We start from the raw sequence: 18,433 nt of genomic DNA on the forward strand, positions 1-18,433 counted from the left end.
CATGCTGCACAGTAGTGTGCCCAGAACTCTCAATGCAGCATCCAGGGATGCTGAGAGGTCTTCCTAGATCACCATGCAGACTTGCCAGAATCTCTCACCAAAAGGCAAGACTTGGCTTGTCTTACAGCTTCCAGCCCCATTCTCATCCACCCACTCTGGGGCTGCCAGGCTCTCCCATGTCCCCTCAGTACATCTGGACTTAGATCCTAACAAGCACCCATGTGACCAGGAAGACACCAGCCCTGATGCCCAGCTTTTTTCCTGGCTGCACTCTGCGGCATGTGAGATCTTAATTCCCTGACTGGGAACAAACCCTTGCACCGCCCCCCCCCCCCCCCCAGCATTGGGAGAATGGAGTCTTAACCACTGGATGCCCCCAGGGAAGCCCTTTCATGCCTGCAGGCTCCACCCAACTCAGCCCTGTCAAGATCTGCAGTGTTCCCAGTGGGGGGAAGGAGACGGGGGGGGGGGGGGGGGGGGGGGGGCGCGAACTGAGAAGTAGCACTGAAACGTGTATATTACCATGCATAAAATAGATAGCTAGTGGGAAGTTGTTGTAGAACACAGGGAACTCAACCCAATGCTCTGTCACACCCTAGAGGGGTGGGATGGGGTGGGGACGTGGGAGGGGGTTTCTAGAGGCAGGGTACATATTTAGACTTACAGCTGACTGATGTTGTGTGGCAGAAATCAACACAACCTTGTAAAGGAATTATCCTCCAGTTAAAACTAAAAAAAAAAAAAAAACAAGAAAACCAGATCTGGAGTGTCTCCAATCCCCACCATAAGTGTTTCTGGTCAGCCAGACAGAACTGTCTTTATAAGATGGGATGAGAGCTGGCCAAGCTCCAACCTCAGGTGCTTCCTCCTCTCAAGAAGTCTACACTTGTTGGTCAGGACCCTCACGTCAGAGAGGAATCTGAGGGACAGGTGTGTCCTCGTCTCTTTCTCCCCTGAGTGACTGTGTGACCTTTCCCCTCGCCCCCGTGGAGGGAGGCTCAACTTCAAGTCTCATGAGACTTGAGTGGCGGAGAACTGGGAAGATGAGTCCCTGAGAGCAGTGAATCAACACTGCCCCAGTTGGCACTTGCCCCTGCAGATTCTGGAACTCCAGACATGACTGGGGACCGAGGGAAAAACACTGCCTTGAGATTTTGTAAATTTATGTTCTATTTTAAATGGAGCTTGCAAAATTATCATCAGTAGTCCTTTGTAAGTTAGCTATGTGAGAAGTGGAATACAAAGAAACTCTGTTATAATGTCAATAGAAAGCTATGAAATTCATCCGTGTGGATGAGTAAATGACTAAAATATGGGTAACTGGGCAAAAGCCCTCTTCATGATTTTGGAAAATGTCTGAAGAATTTCAGTGGAAGTTCTCTTCACTTGGTTAAGGGCAATTATTTTCTTAACTTTGTACAGTTTGTAAACAAAAACCATTGTAATGTTATTTTTTGGATTGATTTCTTTAAGTATTAATAAAATGCTCTGAAATAGAATGTATATTGTTGGTGTTTTGATTTTTGTCACCTCAAGTTAATTTTCTTTATTTTTCTTCATCAAATTCTCTTAAGTAAAGAGGATCTTGGTACCTGCAGTGAAGTCCAGGGACTGTAGCTTGTAAGAAATACAAATCTTTAGCTGCAAGCGAGCACTCTCAAACTAATATCTTGAGTCTTATTAACAATTCCAGGTGTTTCATATGTAGTTTGATAAGCACAAAAATAAACTGGACCTGACTTTGCACATCAGAATCACATGGTGAGCTTTAAAAGTTGTAATGACTGGTTCCTGCTCCCAGGGATATTTCCTTACTGGGTTTGGCATGGTGTGAGACGATTGGGATTTCCCAGGTGGTGCAGTAGTAAAGAATCTGTCTGCCAATGCAGGAGACACCTGAAATGTGGGTTCAACCCTTGGGTTGAAAAGATGCCCTGGAGTAGGAAATGGCAAGCCACTCCAGTATTCTTGCCTGGAAAATCCCACTGACAGAAGAGTCTGGCAGGCTATAGTCCATGGAGGCTCAAACAGTAGGACACGACTGAGCACACACACACACATACACACATGAAAATATTGGAAATATGAATATTGGTCTCTTCCCCCTCGCTTCTTGGCACTGAGCTTGTAGTTCAGTTCAGTCGTTCAGCCATGTCCGACTCTTTCCGACCCCATGGACTGCAGCACGCCACGCCTCCTTGTCCATCACCAACTCCCGGAGTTTACTCAAACTCAGGTCCATCAAGCCCACAATACCATCCAACCATCTCATCCTCAGAGCTTGTAGACCCATGTAAATTCCTAAGTGATAAGAATACTAGTGAAAATGAACAGGACCCTCTGGTTCTTCCCCCTGTGTCCTCCGATTGCCTTTTGTCTGTGGAAAAAATGTTACCCAAAGAATATGTTTAATCAGAGAAATGAGAAAATGCAGAAACAAAGGAAAACAGTCCAACAAGATTAAAAAGTAACAGTTTGGTTATTAAGCAAAGTCAGGGACCTTTAGTTCCTTCTCAAGGGCTATAGACAATATTCTGAGCCATATCCCGTGAGCTGTCTTGTAGAGACTGAAACCCCCACCAGGTGGAAGAAGTTAAGGACATGATGACCAGACTGCAACCATGACAACAGCTGCCCCAGTTCTGAGACTGGACCTCAAAGAAATGGAAACAAACTGACCTTGTGACTGAAGATTCAGTCAGTTCAGTTCAGTTCAGTAGCTCAGTCGTGTCTGACTCTTTGCGACCCCATGAATCGCAGAACACCAGGCCTCCCTGTCCATCACAGACTCCCGGATTAGCTGTACCTAAAACAATCAAGACAGCGCTGGTCAGACCATTGAAGACCAATTTCAAGATGACTGTCAGAGCTGACTGTTGTTTGTGCATGTAGCCTCCTCCCTCCATCTATAAAAGCTCTTGCCTACTGGTTATGGGGGTGAGGAGTTAGCCTTTGGACAGGAATCCATTCTTGGATGCCCCCTGGCTGCCGGCATTCAAAATAAAGCAAACTTTCCTTTCCACCAACCTGGCCTGTTTATTGGCTTTTGAGCAGGTGAGCAGCCGCACCCCATTCTCACTTACACTAGGAGCATATTTTGTCCTATTGAGGTGACTCGAGTTGGGCTCTTGGATGGAGGCTGATCACTGGAAAGATTAAGCCGTGACTTTGTTGTTGTTGTTCAGTCACTAAGTCCTGTCTGACTCTTTTCAACCCCCCAGACTGCAGCATGTAGGCTTTCCTATCCTTCACTACTTCCTGTAGTTTGCTCAAATTCATGTCCACAGAGTCGGTGAAGCTATCTAACCATCTCATCCTCTGCTGTCCCCTTCTCCTTTTGCCTTCAATCTTCCCCAGCATCAGGGTCTTTTCCAATTGTTTGCCTCATTGCATTAGGTGGACAGTGTTGGAACTTCAGCGTCAGCATCAGTCCTTCCAATGAATATTCAGGGTTGATTTGTGTGATTAGAAACTTGTAATTTTCAGCCTGCCCTTCACCTTCCAGAGAGGGTGGAGGGTGCTAGGAATGAAGTTAATTATTGACCATGCCTCAGTGAGCAAGCCTTCATAAAATCTCAGTTCTGGGAGTATTTGGTGAATTTCCAGGTTGGCAGACACATTCACACTGGAAGGTGAAGCAGTCCAAATCCACAAGTGCCAAAGCTCCTGTGACTGGGACCCTCCCAGACCTTGTCCTCTGTGTCTATTCATCTGGCTACTCATCAATAACCTTTACCATATTGTTTCATAACAAGATAGTTTCAATGAATATTTTTCTGAATTCTATGATCTGTTATAGCAAAAATGATTTTGGCTGTGCCACATGGCTTGTGGGATCTTAGTTCCCCAACCAAGGATCAAACCCACACCCCCTGCAGTGGAAGCATGGAGTTTTAACCACTAGACCACCAGGGAAGTCTTCATAAACACAGTTTTAAGTTGGCACACCCAAGAACTTAACAAGTGCACTTTCATTAGACCTATCATCACACTGTATTTTACTTAATTAGTACTTACTTATCCCAATTGTCTTACTCCTTTCAGGCTGCTATATCATATACTGGTGGCTTAAAGACTAAACATTTACTTCTGACAGTTTTAAAAGATAATAAATTCTAGATCAAGGCACCAGCAGTTTCGATGTTGAGTGAACTCCTCTATCCTGCTTCATCAGTTCAGTTCAGTTGCTCAGTTGTTTCAACTCTTTGCGACCCCACAGACTGCAGCATGCCAGGCTTCCCTGTCCATTGCCAACTTCTGGAGATTGCCCAGGCTCATATCCATTGAGTCCATGATGCCATCCAACCATCTCAGCCTCTGTCATCCCCTTCTCCTCCCACCTTCAATCTTTCCCAGTATCAGGGTCTTTTCCAATGAGTCAGTTCTTCACATCAAGTGGCCAAAGTATTGGAGTTTCAGCCTCAGCATCAGCCCTTCCAATGAATATTCAGGACTGATTTGCTTTAGGATGGATTGGTTGGATCTCCTTGCAGTTCAAGGGACTCTCAAGAGTCTTCTTCAACACCACAATTCAAAAGAATCAATTCTTTGGTGCTCAGCTGTCTTTATAGTCCAACCCTCACATCCATACAAGACTTACTGGAAAAATCATAGCCTTAACGAGACAGACTTTTGATGGCAAAGTAATGTCTCTGCTTCTTAATATGCTATCTAGGTTGGTCATAGCTTTTCTTTCAAGGAACAAGTGTCTTTTAATTTCATGGCTGCAGTCACCATCTGCAGTGATTTTGGAGCCCAAAAAGATAAAGTCAGCCACTGTTCCCTATCTATTTGCCATGAAGTGATGGAACTGGATGCCATAATCTTAGTTTTCTGAATGTTGAGTTTAAAGCCAATTTTTCCCTCTCCTCTTTCACTTTCATCGAGAGACTGCTAAAGAGGTTCTTTGCTTTCTGCCATAAGGGTGGTGTCATCTGCATATCTGAAGTTATTGCTATTTCTCCCGGCAATCTTGATTCCAGCTTGTGCTTCATCCAGATGCTTATGAAGCATAACTTCGAAGAAAGCTAGTGGAGGTGATGGAATTCCAGTTGAACTACTTCAAATCCAGCTTGTGGTGCTTCATCCAGCCTGGCATTTCACATGATGTACTAATTCCAAATTGGGAAAGAAGTACATTGAGGCTGTATATTATCACCCTGCTTATTTAACTTATATGCAGAGTACATCATGAGAAACGCTGGGCTGGAAGAAGCACAAGCTGGAATCAAGATTGCTGGGAGAAATGTCAATAACCTCAGATATGCAGGTGAAACCACCCTTATGGTAGAAAGCAAAGAAGAACTAAAGAGTCTCTTGATGAAAGTGAGAGAGGAGAGTGAAAACGTTGACTTAAAACTCAGCATTCAGAAAACAAAGATCATGGCATCTGATCCCATCATTTCATGGCAAATAGATGGGGAAACAATGAAAACAGTGACAGACTTTATTTTCTTGGGCTCCAAAATTACCGCAGATGGTGACTGCAGCCATGAAATTAAAAGACACTTCTTCCTTGGAAGAAAAGCTATGACCAACCTAGATAGCATATTAAAAAGCAGAGACATTACTTTGCCAACAAAGGTCCATCTAGTCAAAGCTATGGTTTTTCTCGTAGTCATGTATGGATGTAAGAGTTGGACTATAAAGAAAGCTGAGCACCAAAGAATTGATTCTTTTGAATTGTGGTGTTGGAGAAGACTCTTGAGAGTCCCTTGGACTGCAAGGAGAGCAAACCAGTCCATCCTAAAGGAAATCAGTCCTGAATATTCATTGATGCTGAGGCTGAAACTCCAATACTTTGGCATCACTGACTCGATTGTCATGAGTTTGAGTAAGCTCCGGGAGTTGGTGATGGACAGGGAAGCCTGGCATGCTGCAGTCCATGGATCGCAAAGAGTCGGACATGACTGAACAACTGAACTGAACTGACTTTGAATAGAAATTAAATAAGAAGGGTGACAGTATATAGCCTTGACGCACTCCTTTCCCAAATTGGAACCAGTCTGTTGTTCCATGTGAGTTCTAACTGTTGCTTTATAGGAAATGTAGAAGAGATTAAAGGCTTCCCTGATAGCTCAGCAGAATCTGCCTGCAATTCAGGAGACCCTGGTTCGATTTCTGGGTCAGGAAGATCCTCTGGAGAAGGGAAAGCCTATCCACTCCGGTATTCTGGCCTGGAGAATTCAGTCCATGGGGTCTCAAAGAGTTGAGAGTGAGTGAGTGAAGTCGCTCAGTCATGTCCGACTCTTTGTGACCCTATGGACTGTAACCTACTAGGCTCCTCTGTCCATGGGATTTTCCAGGCAAGAGTACTGGAGTGGATTGCGATTTCCTTCTCCAGGGGATCTTCCCAACCCAGGAATCAAACCCAGGTCTCCTGCATTGTAGGCAGACACTTTACCGTCTGAGCCACAAGGGAAGTTCAAACAGTTGACCACAACTGAAATTGTATTACATTAAAAGAGATTAAAAAGAAATTACATTGTAGGAAATGTAGAAGAGTTTAAAAAGGTCAGTGGTTGACTTGGGTTACAAAGGAGCGGCTATGAATATCTTGAGTCTAGAGGACTTTCAGGATCATGAAATTGTGTTAAACTGTCATAATGGACAAAAGTTATACATTTGCCCAGACCCATAGAGTGCACAACCCTAAGAGAAGCATAAGGGTAAACTAGGAAAGAAAAGAAAGTGAAGTCGCTCAGTCGTGTCTGACTCTTTGTGACCCCATGGACTGTAGCCTACCAGTGTCCTCAGTTCATGGGATTTTCCAGCAAGGGTACTGGAGTGGGTTGCCATTTCCTTCTCCAGAGGATCTTCCCAACCCAGGCATTGAACCTGGGTCTCCCACACTGTAGGCAGACACTTTACCATCTGAGCCACCAGGGAAGTCCATAGGGACTTTATCTATTTAATGTCCATATAGATTCATCAGGGGTAACAAATGTATCTTCTGGTGGGGAGAGAGATGTAGGGAGATTATCCACATGTGGGAACAAGAGGTATATGGGAAATCCTTGTACCTTATTCTCAATTTTGCTGTGAAACTAAATCATGTAAAAAATTGGTATCAGTGCTTATGTACCGAATATTTTTTAGACTATATAACATTAGAAAAAATGGACATGCTTCTATCTTTAATTTTTCCTTAGTTACTATACTTTAAAGATGTGAGAAAATGGAGCTCTCTAAATGGAGCAGACAACAAACTATAGCAGATGATTCACAAATTCTAGAAAAACACACACAGGAAGTAGAGCAACAATGTTCTCAAGTCTTATTTCACAGATAAGGTCATTTGTTACTGAACAAGGATCATTATTTCCTTGGTTGGTGATCAGAAAGCATTTAGAGAATCATTTTCAAAGGCATTTGTCTCTTTCCCACACATTGTTAATCCAACATCCTCTGCTGCTCTTTTATGTTCAAAGAAAGCTGTGATATAAACCCCTTCAGACTCCTGGTCTCTGAAGTTGGAGGCCCCCAGGTGGTCACAGTGCAAATCATTTTATGAAAACCTGTGTCCCCAGGCTGCAGACGGAAATGAAAGAAACGAAGAACTCAAGATATCTTTGAGAAGAATTCTGATCTTCTTAGGTGGTGCAATGGTAAAGAATTTGCCTGGCAAGGAAGAAGACGTGAGAGAGATGGGTTTGATCCCTGCGTAAGGAAGATCCCCTGGCTTAGGAAATGACAATCCACTTCTGTTGCAGCCATGAAATTAAAAGATGTTTACTCCTTGAAAGGAAAGTTATGACCAACCTAGACAGCATATTAAAAAGCAGACACATTACTTTGTCAACAAAGGTCCATCTAGTCAAGGCTATGGTTTTTCCAGTAGTCATGTATGGATGTGAGAGTTGGACTATAAAGAAAGCTGAGCTCTGAAGAATTGATGCTTTTGAACTGTGGTGTTGGAGAAGACTCTTGGATCTGCAAGGAGATCCAACCAGTCCATCCTAAAGGAGAACTGTCCTGGGTGTTCATTGGAAGTGAAGAAGGAATTCATAGGGCCTTGACTCCATCTGAGGCCTGTCTGTGCTGATCATGCTCGGCCACCTCTCCAGTGGACTCTGAACTCTCTGCTTAGTGCCTGTGGGAAAGACAATGGAAGGATAAGACCCCCTCCAGACAGAGGAACGTTGAAGATCCTATCCAGGTTACTCATCATCTAAGAGAAAACAGACACTAATCACCCCTGCCTCCGGACAGTATCTCAGTATCTATCGGAATGTAACCACAGGCTTGTCGGTTATTAACTGGTTGGAATGTAACCACGGGCTTATTGATTATTAACTGTTTGAACACATAACATGTGAATGATGGGGTTATTGTGATTGTATTTACCCTTCCTTTGTAAGCTTCAAGGGATTTGGGGTGGTGGGTTTAGATATGTACACATGGGGTATAAAAGATTTTCACAAATGCTGGTCAGGGTCCTTGGGCCCGCTGGTGTAGTAAACTGCACTCCACTATCTGCATTGTCCTTCTGAGTGAGTTTGTTTCCCAGAAAGTGTGGCTATAACAGAAGGACTGATGTTGAAGCTGAAACTCCAATACTTTGGCCACCTGATGCGAAGAGCTGACTCATTGAAAAGACCCTGATGCTGGGAAAGATTGAAGGCAAGAGGAGAAGGGGATGACAGGATGAGATAGTTGGATGGCATCACCAACTCAGTGGACATGGGTTTGGGTGGACTCCGGGAGTTGGTGATGGACAGGAAGGCCTGGCATGCTGCGTTCATGGGGTCGCAAAGAGTCGGACACGACTGAGCGACTGAACAGAACTGAACCTGTATTCTTGTGTGAAAAGTTCCATGGACAGAGGAACCTGGGGGGTTACAGTCCATGGGGTTGCAAAGAGTTGGACACGACTGAGATACTGAGTATGCACAGCTGAGAGCAAAGCCTTTCCAGAACACAAGCCCCCCAGGTGATTCCCATCAAGCAGTCATCCCCCACCTCCCCTCCCCCAAGGGCCCAGTACAGGCCACACCCATCCCAGAAAGAGCCCCTCCCCAGGGAATCAGGCTGACATTCTTTGTTTCTAGAAGTTCCCGCCCTAAATCCTCCCTTCCTGAGGTTTCAGGTGTGCTGAGTGTGAGAGCTCCAGCTCAGGGCTCCTGAATGCGGGTCTTCCTCCTGCGCTGTTTCAGAAACCCTCAGAGGTTGGGTCAGGTAGCCCGGTTGGCGAGTCCATTATTATCTGTCGTGAATTATTCTGTGGCGTGCTCTCTGTAACGCCAGAAGAAAGGAGAAGAACTCGCTGGGGTGGTCTGCAACGAGCGTGCAGGAAAGGTGAGCACTAAACCCAGGATGTGATTAGCATATCAGGTTAGTGTTGATTACCCACTACAGGAACACAGAAAGCCAGAAAACCTCAGAAAAGGGAGAGAGAAATGAGAAAACTTTCTTCTTGTTCACTGCAGCAGTTACAGGTTAAAGAGTTGTGTTGTTGCATTTGAAGGTATTTTCTCAACATGTAGTTATGAGTTTGCAACATAATATCCCCACAGAAGACGCAGAGCAGGAGGAAGAAGAGGAGGAAATGGCAGCTTCTCAGGTAACTGTCCTTTCCCGGGTCTGGGGCTGTGTCTGCTTTTCCTCCTGAAATGCCTGGACTGAGAATCCGCAAACCTTTAGTTCTCTGATTCTAATTTTTCTACCTGGGGTGTTTGTTATCAACACCTTATTTTCTCTCTTTTCTTTTAATAGTGAAGCCAGTCTCCTTAGACTATTTCTCCCTTGTGTTCCAGAGCCTTTTCTCCATTGTTTGTATCCCAGCTTTCTAGAGAGCGTGATGAATTCTCTACGTGACTTTCAACTGGTGAATATATTCCCTTGGTGAGAGATCTATTCGGAGAGGCACTGGTATCGGAGATTCCCGCTGGGATGTAGTTCAGTGTTGGGATCTTAGAGAAGTAGGGGAAATGCAGTGATGAGTTTACATCTGGATGCAATTCAGCTCTTTAGAACAGGAGTAAGAAAATGTGCTTATAAGTAGAATGAATTCAGCAGTCCAGGATTTTTCAGAAATGAAACAAGTAGCAGACACTATCCTCTCTATCTATAAGAAACAATTACTGTTAAACGTACTATTAGGTTACAGATCATGGGAGGTATATATGAAGTGAAATTTGCTTAAAACTGACATCTTTTACAATAGGTTCAGATCATGGTTTCCATAATATTGCCAAAATAGCCGAGGTAATAGTGCATTTTTCCATGTACTTCGTACCCCATGACCTCAGATGTTCACTGGTTTAGGTGTTTGTGTGAGATTCCATTGCTATGAAGTTTGTTTTTTTTTTTCCCCCTGTCTTTCTCAAACAAGAGTCTTGGAAAGAAAAAGTGAGGGATGTGCCTAAGTATCACAGCTAATGGGGAAACTCAGTATCTTTTTAGTTTCTCCCTGGTTTGGAAAATGAACACTGTTGGCTGAAACCAATGCACAACTTGATAGTTGCAATTTAAGCTTTATCTGGGGCAAAATGAGGACTGCAGCCCTGGAGACAGCACCTCAAATAGCTCTGAGAGACTGCTTTATAGTGGCAGTGGGGGAAAGTCAGTATATAAGATTTTGGTGAAGGGGTGTTTTGCCGAAAATTTCCACTTTTGTCTCAGCTTAAAATGATTTGTTGACAAAATAAATCACTTGTTACATACAAATAAATAATACAGATACTTATTTTAAAATTGCCAAACTTACTATCAATATACTAACATTAAAAGAAAAGAGAAGTAAAAACAACAGAGCATACATTACCAAATTGACTTCTGACCAACATCCAGACTCAAACAGTGTTGGGAAGTCCCAGGACACAGCACATCTGGAGTCTCAATGGGGAAAAGGTCCCAAGCAGAGCTTCTGCTCATTGGGTGAGACTTCAAACTTTGCATTTCAGTTCTGGTTTATAATCCTAGGAGGGATACAAACTGATAACTTCACCAATCTGTGACCAAATTGCAAGCCTGGTTCCATGTTAAAGCTGTTTGTTTTGTATTGTAAAACTTGGAATGTTGCTAAGCCTGGGGTTCGGTTGGCCGGGCCCCCCAGGGTCTCAACAATCTCAAGATTTCTCCCTCTTCTTACCTCTGGTGCAGCAAGTCTTGCACTCACAGCAGGCTTTCAGTAGCTCAGTCCGGGCGGTCTCCAGGCAGGTTAGAAGCAAGCTCAGGGGCCCGCACTCTGCTTTGTCTCTGAGGCCTAAACCAGACTATTCATTTAATTTCCCTAACAAGGGGGAGTTCAGTGCAGTCAAGCTCTTACTTTGCAAAAGGCTTTCTGCCCGTTGTGAGAAGCTGGCGTCACCATTTAGTGATTTTCTAGATATAAAGAGATGCAGGGGTTTGGATCATGAAATCAGTTCCTGAAAATATCTAACTCTCTAAAGACCTGTTCCACCGGATTCCCTGAAGCAGAGTGCCTCAATGCACCCTGAACTCCCTCAGGGGAGACTTGACAGATGCAGGACACTAGGGCTCAGTCTTCCCAGAGGCAGATGGCAAACGCCCTTCTTGTTGTTCAGTCGCTGGCAACGCTCTTGGCAAGTGCCAGTTTGTAGTTGACAACACTCGCAAGTATAGAGTAGAGATGCTGAGTTTTGGGAGTGAGGGTTTTCATTACTGAAGCCCAGGCCTGATCATTTCCAGTACACTCCATGCTAAAGTCACACACATAGCCTCATTACATTTTTGAATTTTCCAGAATGTTTACAAGAATCATGTTAGTGCTAATCTATGTTCAACTGTGTTATATTTTAAAATAAAGCTCTGTGCAAATGATACAGATTTTCAGGAAATTAAAAAATTCAGAACCAGAGCTCTACTTTATTTTATATCGTTGTGTATGTCTGCACCCTAGTCTATTTTTAAAAATTAATAATATCATCCTCAAATACTTATGCACATTTTTAATCAGTTAAAAATTATACTGATTTTATTGCCATGACAGTTTTCCCCTATTACTAAGTATATAGCCCCATTTTAGTGTATGTTTATGTGCAAGAACATGTTGATATGATTTGATCTTTTTTTTTTTTTTTTTTTTGAAGATTCCCTCAGAAGTGATTCATGATCCACTCCAGTATTCTTGTCTGGAGAATTCCATGGATATAGGAGCCTGGCAGGGTACAGTCCATGGGGTTACAAAGAATAGGACAAGACTAAGTGACTAACACTTTCTTATTTACAAATATTATCAAATATTATTTACAAATACAGAAATTTCTATAAATTTTCATTAGAGTTGTCTCTGTGTATTTTCCTGTTTTATTAAAGTCTACAGTCCATAAATTGATGTAAAATCTAAGCTCTGCCATTTACAGAATGTTTGTTAAAGTATTTGCCAAAAGGTGTGTCAGCAACATTATTGATTTTACATTATTTCTGTTGCACATTCAAGACTCTTCTAAAATTGTCAGATATATAATATATACTAAAATTAAAATGATTCTTACTGCCAAGGTTGCTATCCTATTAGACTGTAAAATCATTAAAACACTTGAAGCTGAAATTTAAGTATGACTTCCTTTTCTACTTTGTTGCTGTTCAAAAATGGTCATTAATGGCACACAATTTTCGACATTGCTAGTTAAAATAAACTTGTTAAAAATGGGCCACATTTGTCCCACTCTGGTACTCTTTGATCAGCGTGTGCTTTTTAAAATATTTCCTGTTTCTTTGATACATTATTTATCAAAGAATTTATCTGCATCACATGAGTACAATACTCAAAAATAAACATGCCAATGTTGATCTGATTATTTTACAATTTCTCTTCCAGATCAGAACAGTTTCTGTAGTGATTTGTGGATCATATCTCATCCTCTTCTCTGGGGTTAGAAATATGGTAGAAAATATTATATTGTATTAAATTATATTATTGTGTAATATCGGCCACTCTCCTAGATCAAAACCAAGTCTCTGAACTTGCTGTTGTCATCTTGGGTCACATTAGGAAGCCTTCCTGGAGAAGGTAATGGCAACCCACTCCAGTACTCTTGCCTGGAAAATCCCATGGACGGAGGAGCCTGGAAGGCTGCAGTCCTGGGGTCGCTGTGAGTCGGACACTACTGAGCGGCTTCGCTTTCACTTTTCACTTTCACGCATTGGAGAAGGAAATGGCAACCCACTTCAGTGTTCTTGCCTGGAGAATCCCAGGGACAGGGGAGCCTGGTGGGCTGCCGTCTATGGGATCTCACAGAGTTGGACACGACTGAAGCGACTTAGCAGCAGCAGCAGCAGGAAGTCTTCCCATAGCCACATGACACATGTACTTTGTATTTCAGGGACGGCTGAGGTTCCAGGATGTGACCATAGATTTCACTCTAGAGGAGTGGGAATGCCTGGACCTCAGTCAACTGGAATTATACAGGGACGTGATGTTAGAGAACTACAGGAACCTGGCCTCCTTGGGTGAGGACAACTGCCTTCCAGAATCCCTTATCTACCCACATAGTTTTGGTCCTTTCACTTGTAGAATGTCTCCTGGAATCTTCTGCTTCTTATAATAGAGTTTCAGATCCCTGCTTTTTAGGGGAAAATGGGAATCTGTGAGTTTAGAAAGAAGACTTCATGATGATTCATTATGATTGTAACCTTTTTCTTCCTTGATGTAATCTGCCGCCTTCTAGGTTAGTGGCAATTCTGTAAGTTTTGTAGTATAAAAGGGTGTCACTTTCCTTTTCAAATCAGATTTCTGCTACTTACTTTTACCTTAGTAGTACTTCACTAGAATCTCAGATCTGTTCTTTAATGTATTTGTTAGTGTTGTAAATGTCCTTTCAATAAAGTATTTGGGAAAATAATTCTCTAAGCTGTATTAACAGTCAACCATGCGTTCTCTTCGCACATGAATACATATTGGGTTGGAAACTGATGAAACTCTAGCAAAACAAATATTCTTTTCTCTGATGAACAGGTCTCGTAGTCTCTAAGCCAGACCTGGTCACCTTTCTGGAGAAAATGAAGGATCCTCGGGATGTAAGGAGAATGGAGACAACAGCAATACACCCAGGTATGTCTGAACGGAGGGAGCAGATGATTCAGGTGAGAGGCCCAAGCATCAGAGAGGAAGCTATCCTTTGTATATGGTTTCAGAAGATCTGCTTCGGTGGAAATGATTTTGGAGAAGTCTAGTTATATTTCTGTTGCTGTCCTAGACAGATATCTCCTGCCGCATTCTGTCTCTTAAATTATTCATGAATTCACCTCCAGTGATTGCTTTTCTCATTCACAGTGAGAATTAAAATTCTCCTCTTGGCCTGTGACAACCTACATGAGTTGACTGCTCTTCCATTTCTTGGGGATCCTGGGAAAACTGTGCCCATTTCTGGGTAACTCTATGATGTTCCTTTTAAAGTTTGTTTCTACCTCTAGACAGAAGTGTGTGAGTGGAGTTGTAGGCAAACTGCCAGAGTTCTAGGAATACTGGGGACGGATTTTTTTTTCTTTTCTGATTTATAATTTCAAAAACACTGGAAGCTACAAATATGAACTTATAAGTTTTAAACTCGTTATTTCTTCACTGCATAAATCAAAACCTCCCTAAAATGAGAGAATGCAAACCTCAAGCTTACTTCAGTTTCTTTTTTCTTTATATGAAGTAAGTAAGTAAAGTCGCTCAGTCGTGTCCGACTCTTTGCGACCCTGTGGACTGTACCCCACCAGGTTCCTCTGTCCATGGGATTCTCCAGGCAAGAATACTGGAATGGGTAGCCATTTCCTTCTCCAGGGGATCTTCCCGACCCAGGGATTGAACCCAGGTCTCCCGCGTTGTAGGCAGATGGTTGAACCTCTGAGCCACATTAAATATGTCAAGTGTATCTGTCCCAATTCCTCAATGCTAAAATACTTGAATATATTCAATTACCTCAAGAATGTTAAAATAAATTGACATAAGAGATTAGAACATTTTCCACCATATTTTTTGGAGAAGGCAATGGCACCCCACTCCAGTACTCTTGCCTGGAAAATCCCATGGACGGAAGAGCCTGGTAGGCTGCAGTCCATGGGGTTGCTAGGAGTCGGACACGACTGAATGACTTAACTTTCAGTTTTCACTTTCATGCACTGGAGAAGGAAATGGCAACCCACTCCAGTGTTCTTGCCTGGAGAATCCCAGGGACGGGGGAGCCTGGTGGGCTACCGTCTGTGGGGTCACACAGAGTCAGACACGATTGAAGCGACTTAGCAGCAGCAGCAGCAGCACCATATTTTTAATGGTTGTTAAACTATTAGAATTTTTAGATAATATAAAGAAATCTTGCTAAAATGATCTTTTTGGAGTATAGCTGTTTTATAATGCTGTGCTGCCGTACAGCAAAAAGAATCAGTTATACATATATATGTGTATCCACTACATATCCACTCTTCTTTGATTCCCTCTCATTTAGGTCTCCACAGATCACTGAGTAGAGTTCCCTGTGTTCTCATCGTATCTTTAAAGTCTACTTCTTATTTAATTTCTTAAGAACTACTACTTTATTAATTTATCTTGTTTGTTATCAGTTTCCCTGGACCTTAAGCCACATGTCCTCACTTTCTGCTTAGTTCTCTGTCAATACCAGTTATGACTTTTAGATTCAAACACCTGATAGAACACTGTCAAATAAAAACCTGTGTGATAAGAAGTGGAGCCCAGTGGGAGCCGTTCCCAGAGCCTGGCAGGGAGGGGCTGGCACAGAAGGAGAGCAGCGGCAATGGTGGGTCTTCCCTTTGGGCATCACTCGGGAGCGGCGCTCTGCTTCTCGGGTGATTCAGGCTTCCTCCACAAGCATTCATGTTTGCGGAGTTCTTCACTCCTGTCTCCTCAGGAGCAGCCAAGAGCAGGCATCTCCCTGCTCTCCAAGCCCCGCAATTCAGCACCCAGCGCTTGTCTGCAGTGGTGATCACCCCTCGCACTTGGCGGTGGGCAGGGCTGGGGTCAGTACCCTGTGTACACGGGTCACCCTGGCCTGCGGCCACACACTGGTTGCCGTGTTCTCCTCCCAAGAGAATGAGGCTCCCCTTCTATCCCGCTGAGCTCCCACCCCGCCCCAGTGACGGGCTTCCCCCGATGTCAGCCTCTCCTCTCTCCGTCCCCCCACTAGGATCGCAGGTCCCATACCACCTCTTCCGCTTCCTTCTTTCTTTTGTCCAACCTGGCGAAGCGGGAACCTTTCTTGTCCTTTTAGGTGTCCAAGGTCCTCTGTTAGTATTCAGCTGGGCTCTGTGAGGGTTGTCCCGTTTGCACATGTATTCTCGATGCATCTGTAGAGAGAGATGAACTCCACGTCTACCTAATCCTCTGCCGTTTTTATCTTTCCGTCTCTGTTTTATTCTTAATCTAGTGAAGGGTTCATCAATGTCATGTAAATATTTAAGGATGTTCACTGAAAATACTAAGTAAAATGACTTGCTATTTGGTATCTTTCAGCTGTGTCTTCTTAGGACATCCAGGGTTTGATGCCAAAGAATCCAGGGTTAGATGTATTCCCAAAAGCAAACCTAGGATTAAATGAAAGATTTCACCTTGGCAACTTGCATTTAATGAAAGACTGGGAATATACAAGGGCATGTGAAATACAGAGAGGATGTGAAATACAGCAAGGACATAAAGAAATTGAGACAGTTTCACATAATACAGATATGACTGCCAGAAAAAAAAAAATATACTATGAGTCAGTTTGGGAAAAACAATTTCAGGCATTGATATCTGCAGAGAAGTGTATGTTTTTAAGCAAAGACCCAGATCGTTTTTGAAATATGCATATTCTCTGAAAGGAAATGTCTAAAATCTGGAAAGGTATCCAGTCTATATTGCAAATACTCATTCAAACTATTCTGAACCTATTAATAGGCTTCGATTAAACATAAATTCAAACGTGTCTGAAAACCAGATATTTAAAAATCAGGGGGAAAACTCCCAAAATAAGCAGTTTGAGAGATCGGTAAGCAAGGAGTCATTAGTCTTCCAATAACAGATATATTCTCTCTGTTCCAATATCTGTAATGTTGATAATAATATAAGACACTTAATCCAACCACCATAGTTCAATACATATCATGATATGGTTAATATGAAACAACTTTTCATGTGTACTAAAATAGGTCAGGCCTTAAGTAAGAGCTCCACCCCCAATAATTGCAAGAGTATTTGTGATGGAGCGAGACGCTACACATACAATGACACTGAGCATAAGATTGAACAAGTCTCAAACCTGAACAAATACCAGGGACCTCAGTGTTCACACAAGGTTTTTAAAAGTAATAAATGTAGGAGTATATTTTATCAACAAACAGGTCTTTATATAAGAGTATTCATATGGGAGAGCAGACTTATAATTGTAGAGAATATGATAACGTTTCTTTTTTCTCCTTTTTCTTTGAGATTTAAAATTTTTAATCCAGTTCAAATCAGTGTGCGTGGTACATTTCTACTCCTTCACTGCTGAACCTGGGGGCCGAGTCTGCTTCGACTTTTCTGCCTTCTTGTTGTCCGTGATGACCAAGGTGTAAATGTATCCGCTGCATCGAACTGGAAACTTCACATTATCCTTATTTTTCTTGATCTTGACAGATTTGGCATCCTTTCGCCCAGCTGTGAGCCGATTGTCCTTGATATCCTCAGTTTTGCAAGGCATGGCGGCCATGCGTGGTAGTTGCACGGGGAACAGCCAGAGAGAATCACTTGGAGCACCCCGGAAAGTTTCTGATCCGTCTTCAGATCTTACTCGACAGCAGAGGATTCAGAATCCACAGAAAGATAACAAGTGTAATATATGTGGGAAAGTCTTTACTAACTCATCCAATCTAACTCGACATAGGAAAATCCATTCAGGAAGGAAACCTTTTAAATGTACAGTATGTGGCAAAGACTTTTTTCGTGGCACTGATCTTACACAACATCAACGAATCCATACTGGCCAGAAACCTTATAAATGTAAGGTATGTGGCAAAGCCTTTAACTGTAGCTCAAGTCTTACTCGACATCAGCGAGTTCATACTAAAGAGAAGCCTTATAAATGTACAAAGTGTGGCAAAGCCTTTAAACAGAACTCAAGTCTTAATCATCACCAGCGACTTCATACTGGGAAGTCTGACCAATTTAATAACTGCAGTGAAGTCATTACTGGCTGCTCAAGTCTTATTGAACATCAGGTAATTCATACTAGAGAAAAGCCTTATAAATGTAAAGATTGTGGCAAAGGATTTATCAAAATTACGAGCCTTACTCCACATCGCCGAATCCATACTGGAGAGAAACCTTATAAATGTAAGGAATGTGGCAAAGCCTTTACCCAAAATTCAAGCCTTACTCAACATCAGCGAATTCATACTGGAGAGAAACCTTATACATGTAAAGAATGTGGCAAAGCCTTTCGTCAGAGCTCAAGTTTTCATAAACATCAGAGAATTCATACTGAAAAGAAACCTTACAAATGAAAGGAAT

The 18,433-nt window shown here is 42.7% G+C and overlaps 1 protein-coding gene and 1 pseudogene across 1 annotated transcript in view; both read right to left on the reverse strand.

The window, feature by feature from the left end:
* LOC136161695 (zinc finger protein 420-like) overlaps nucleotides 1-18,433 on the reverse strand; it is a 121,927-nt gene that overhangs the window by 36,492 nt on the left and 67,002 nt on the right. The window contains 1 exon segment of the mRNA XM_065926716.1: nucleotides 17,071-17,098. Within this exon segment, the coding sequence (XP_065782788.1) occupies nucleotides 17,071-17,098 (28 nt within the window).
* LOC136161716 (large ribosomal subunit protein eL38 pseudogene) lies at nucleotides 17,418-17,624 on the reverse strand (annotated as a pseudogene).

This window comes from Muntiacus reevesi, chromosome 2 (assembly GCF_963930625.1).
Source record: "Muntiacus reevesi chromosome 2, mMunRee1.1, whole genome shotgun sequence".
NCBI lineage: Eukaryota > Metazoa > Chordata > Mammalia > Artiodactyla > Cervidae > Muntiacus > Muntiacus reevesi.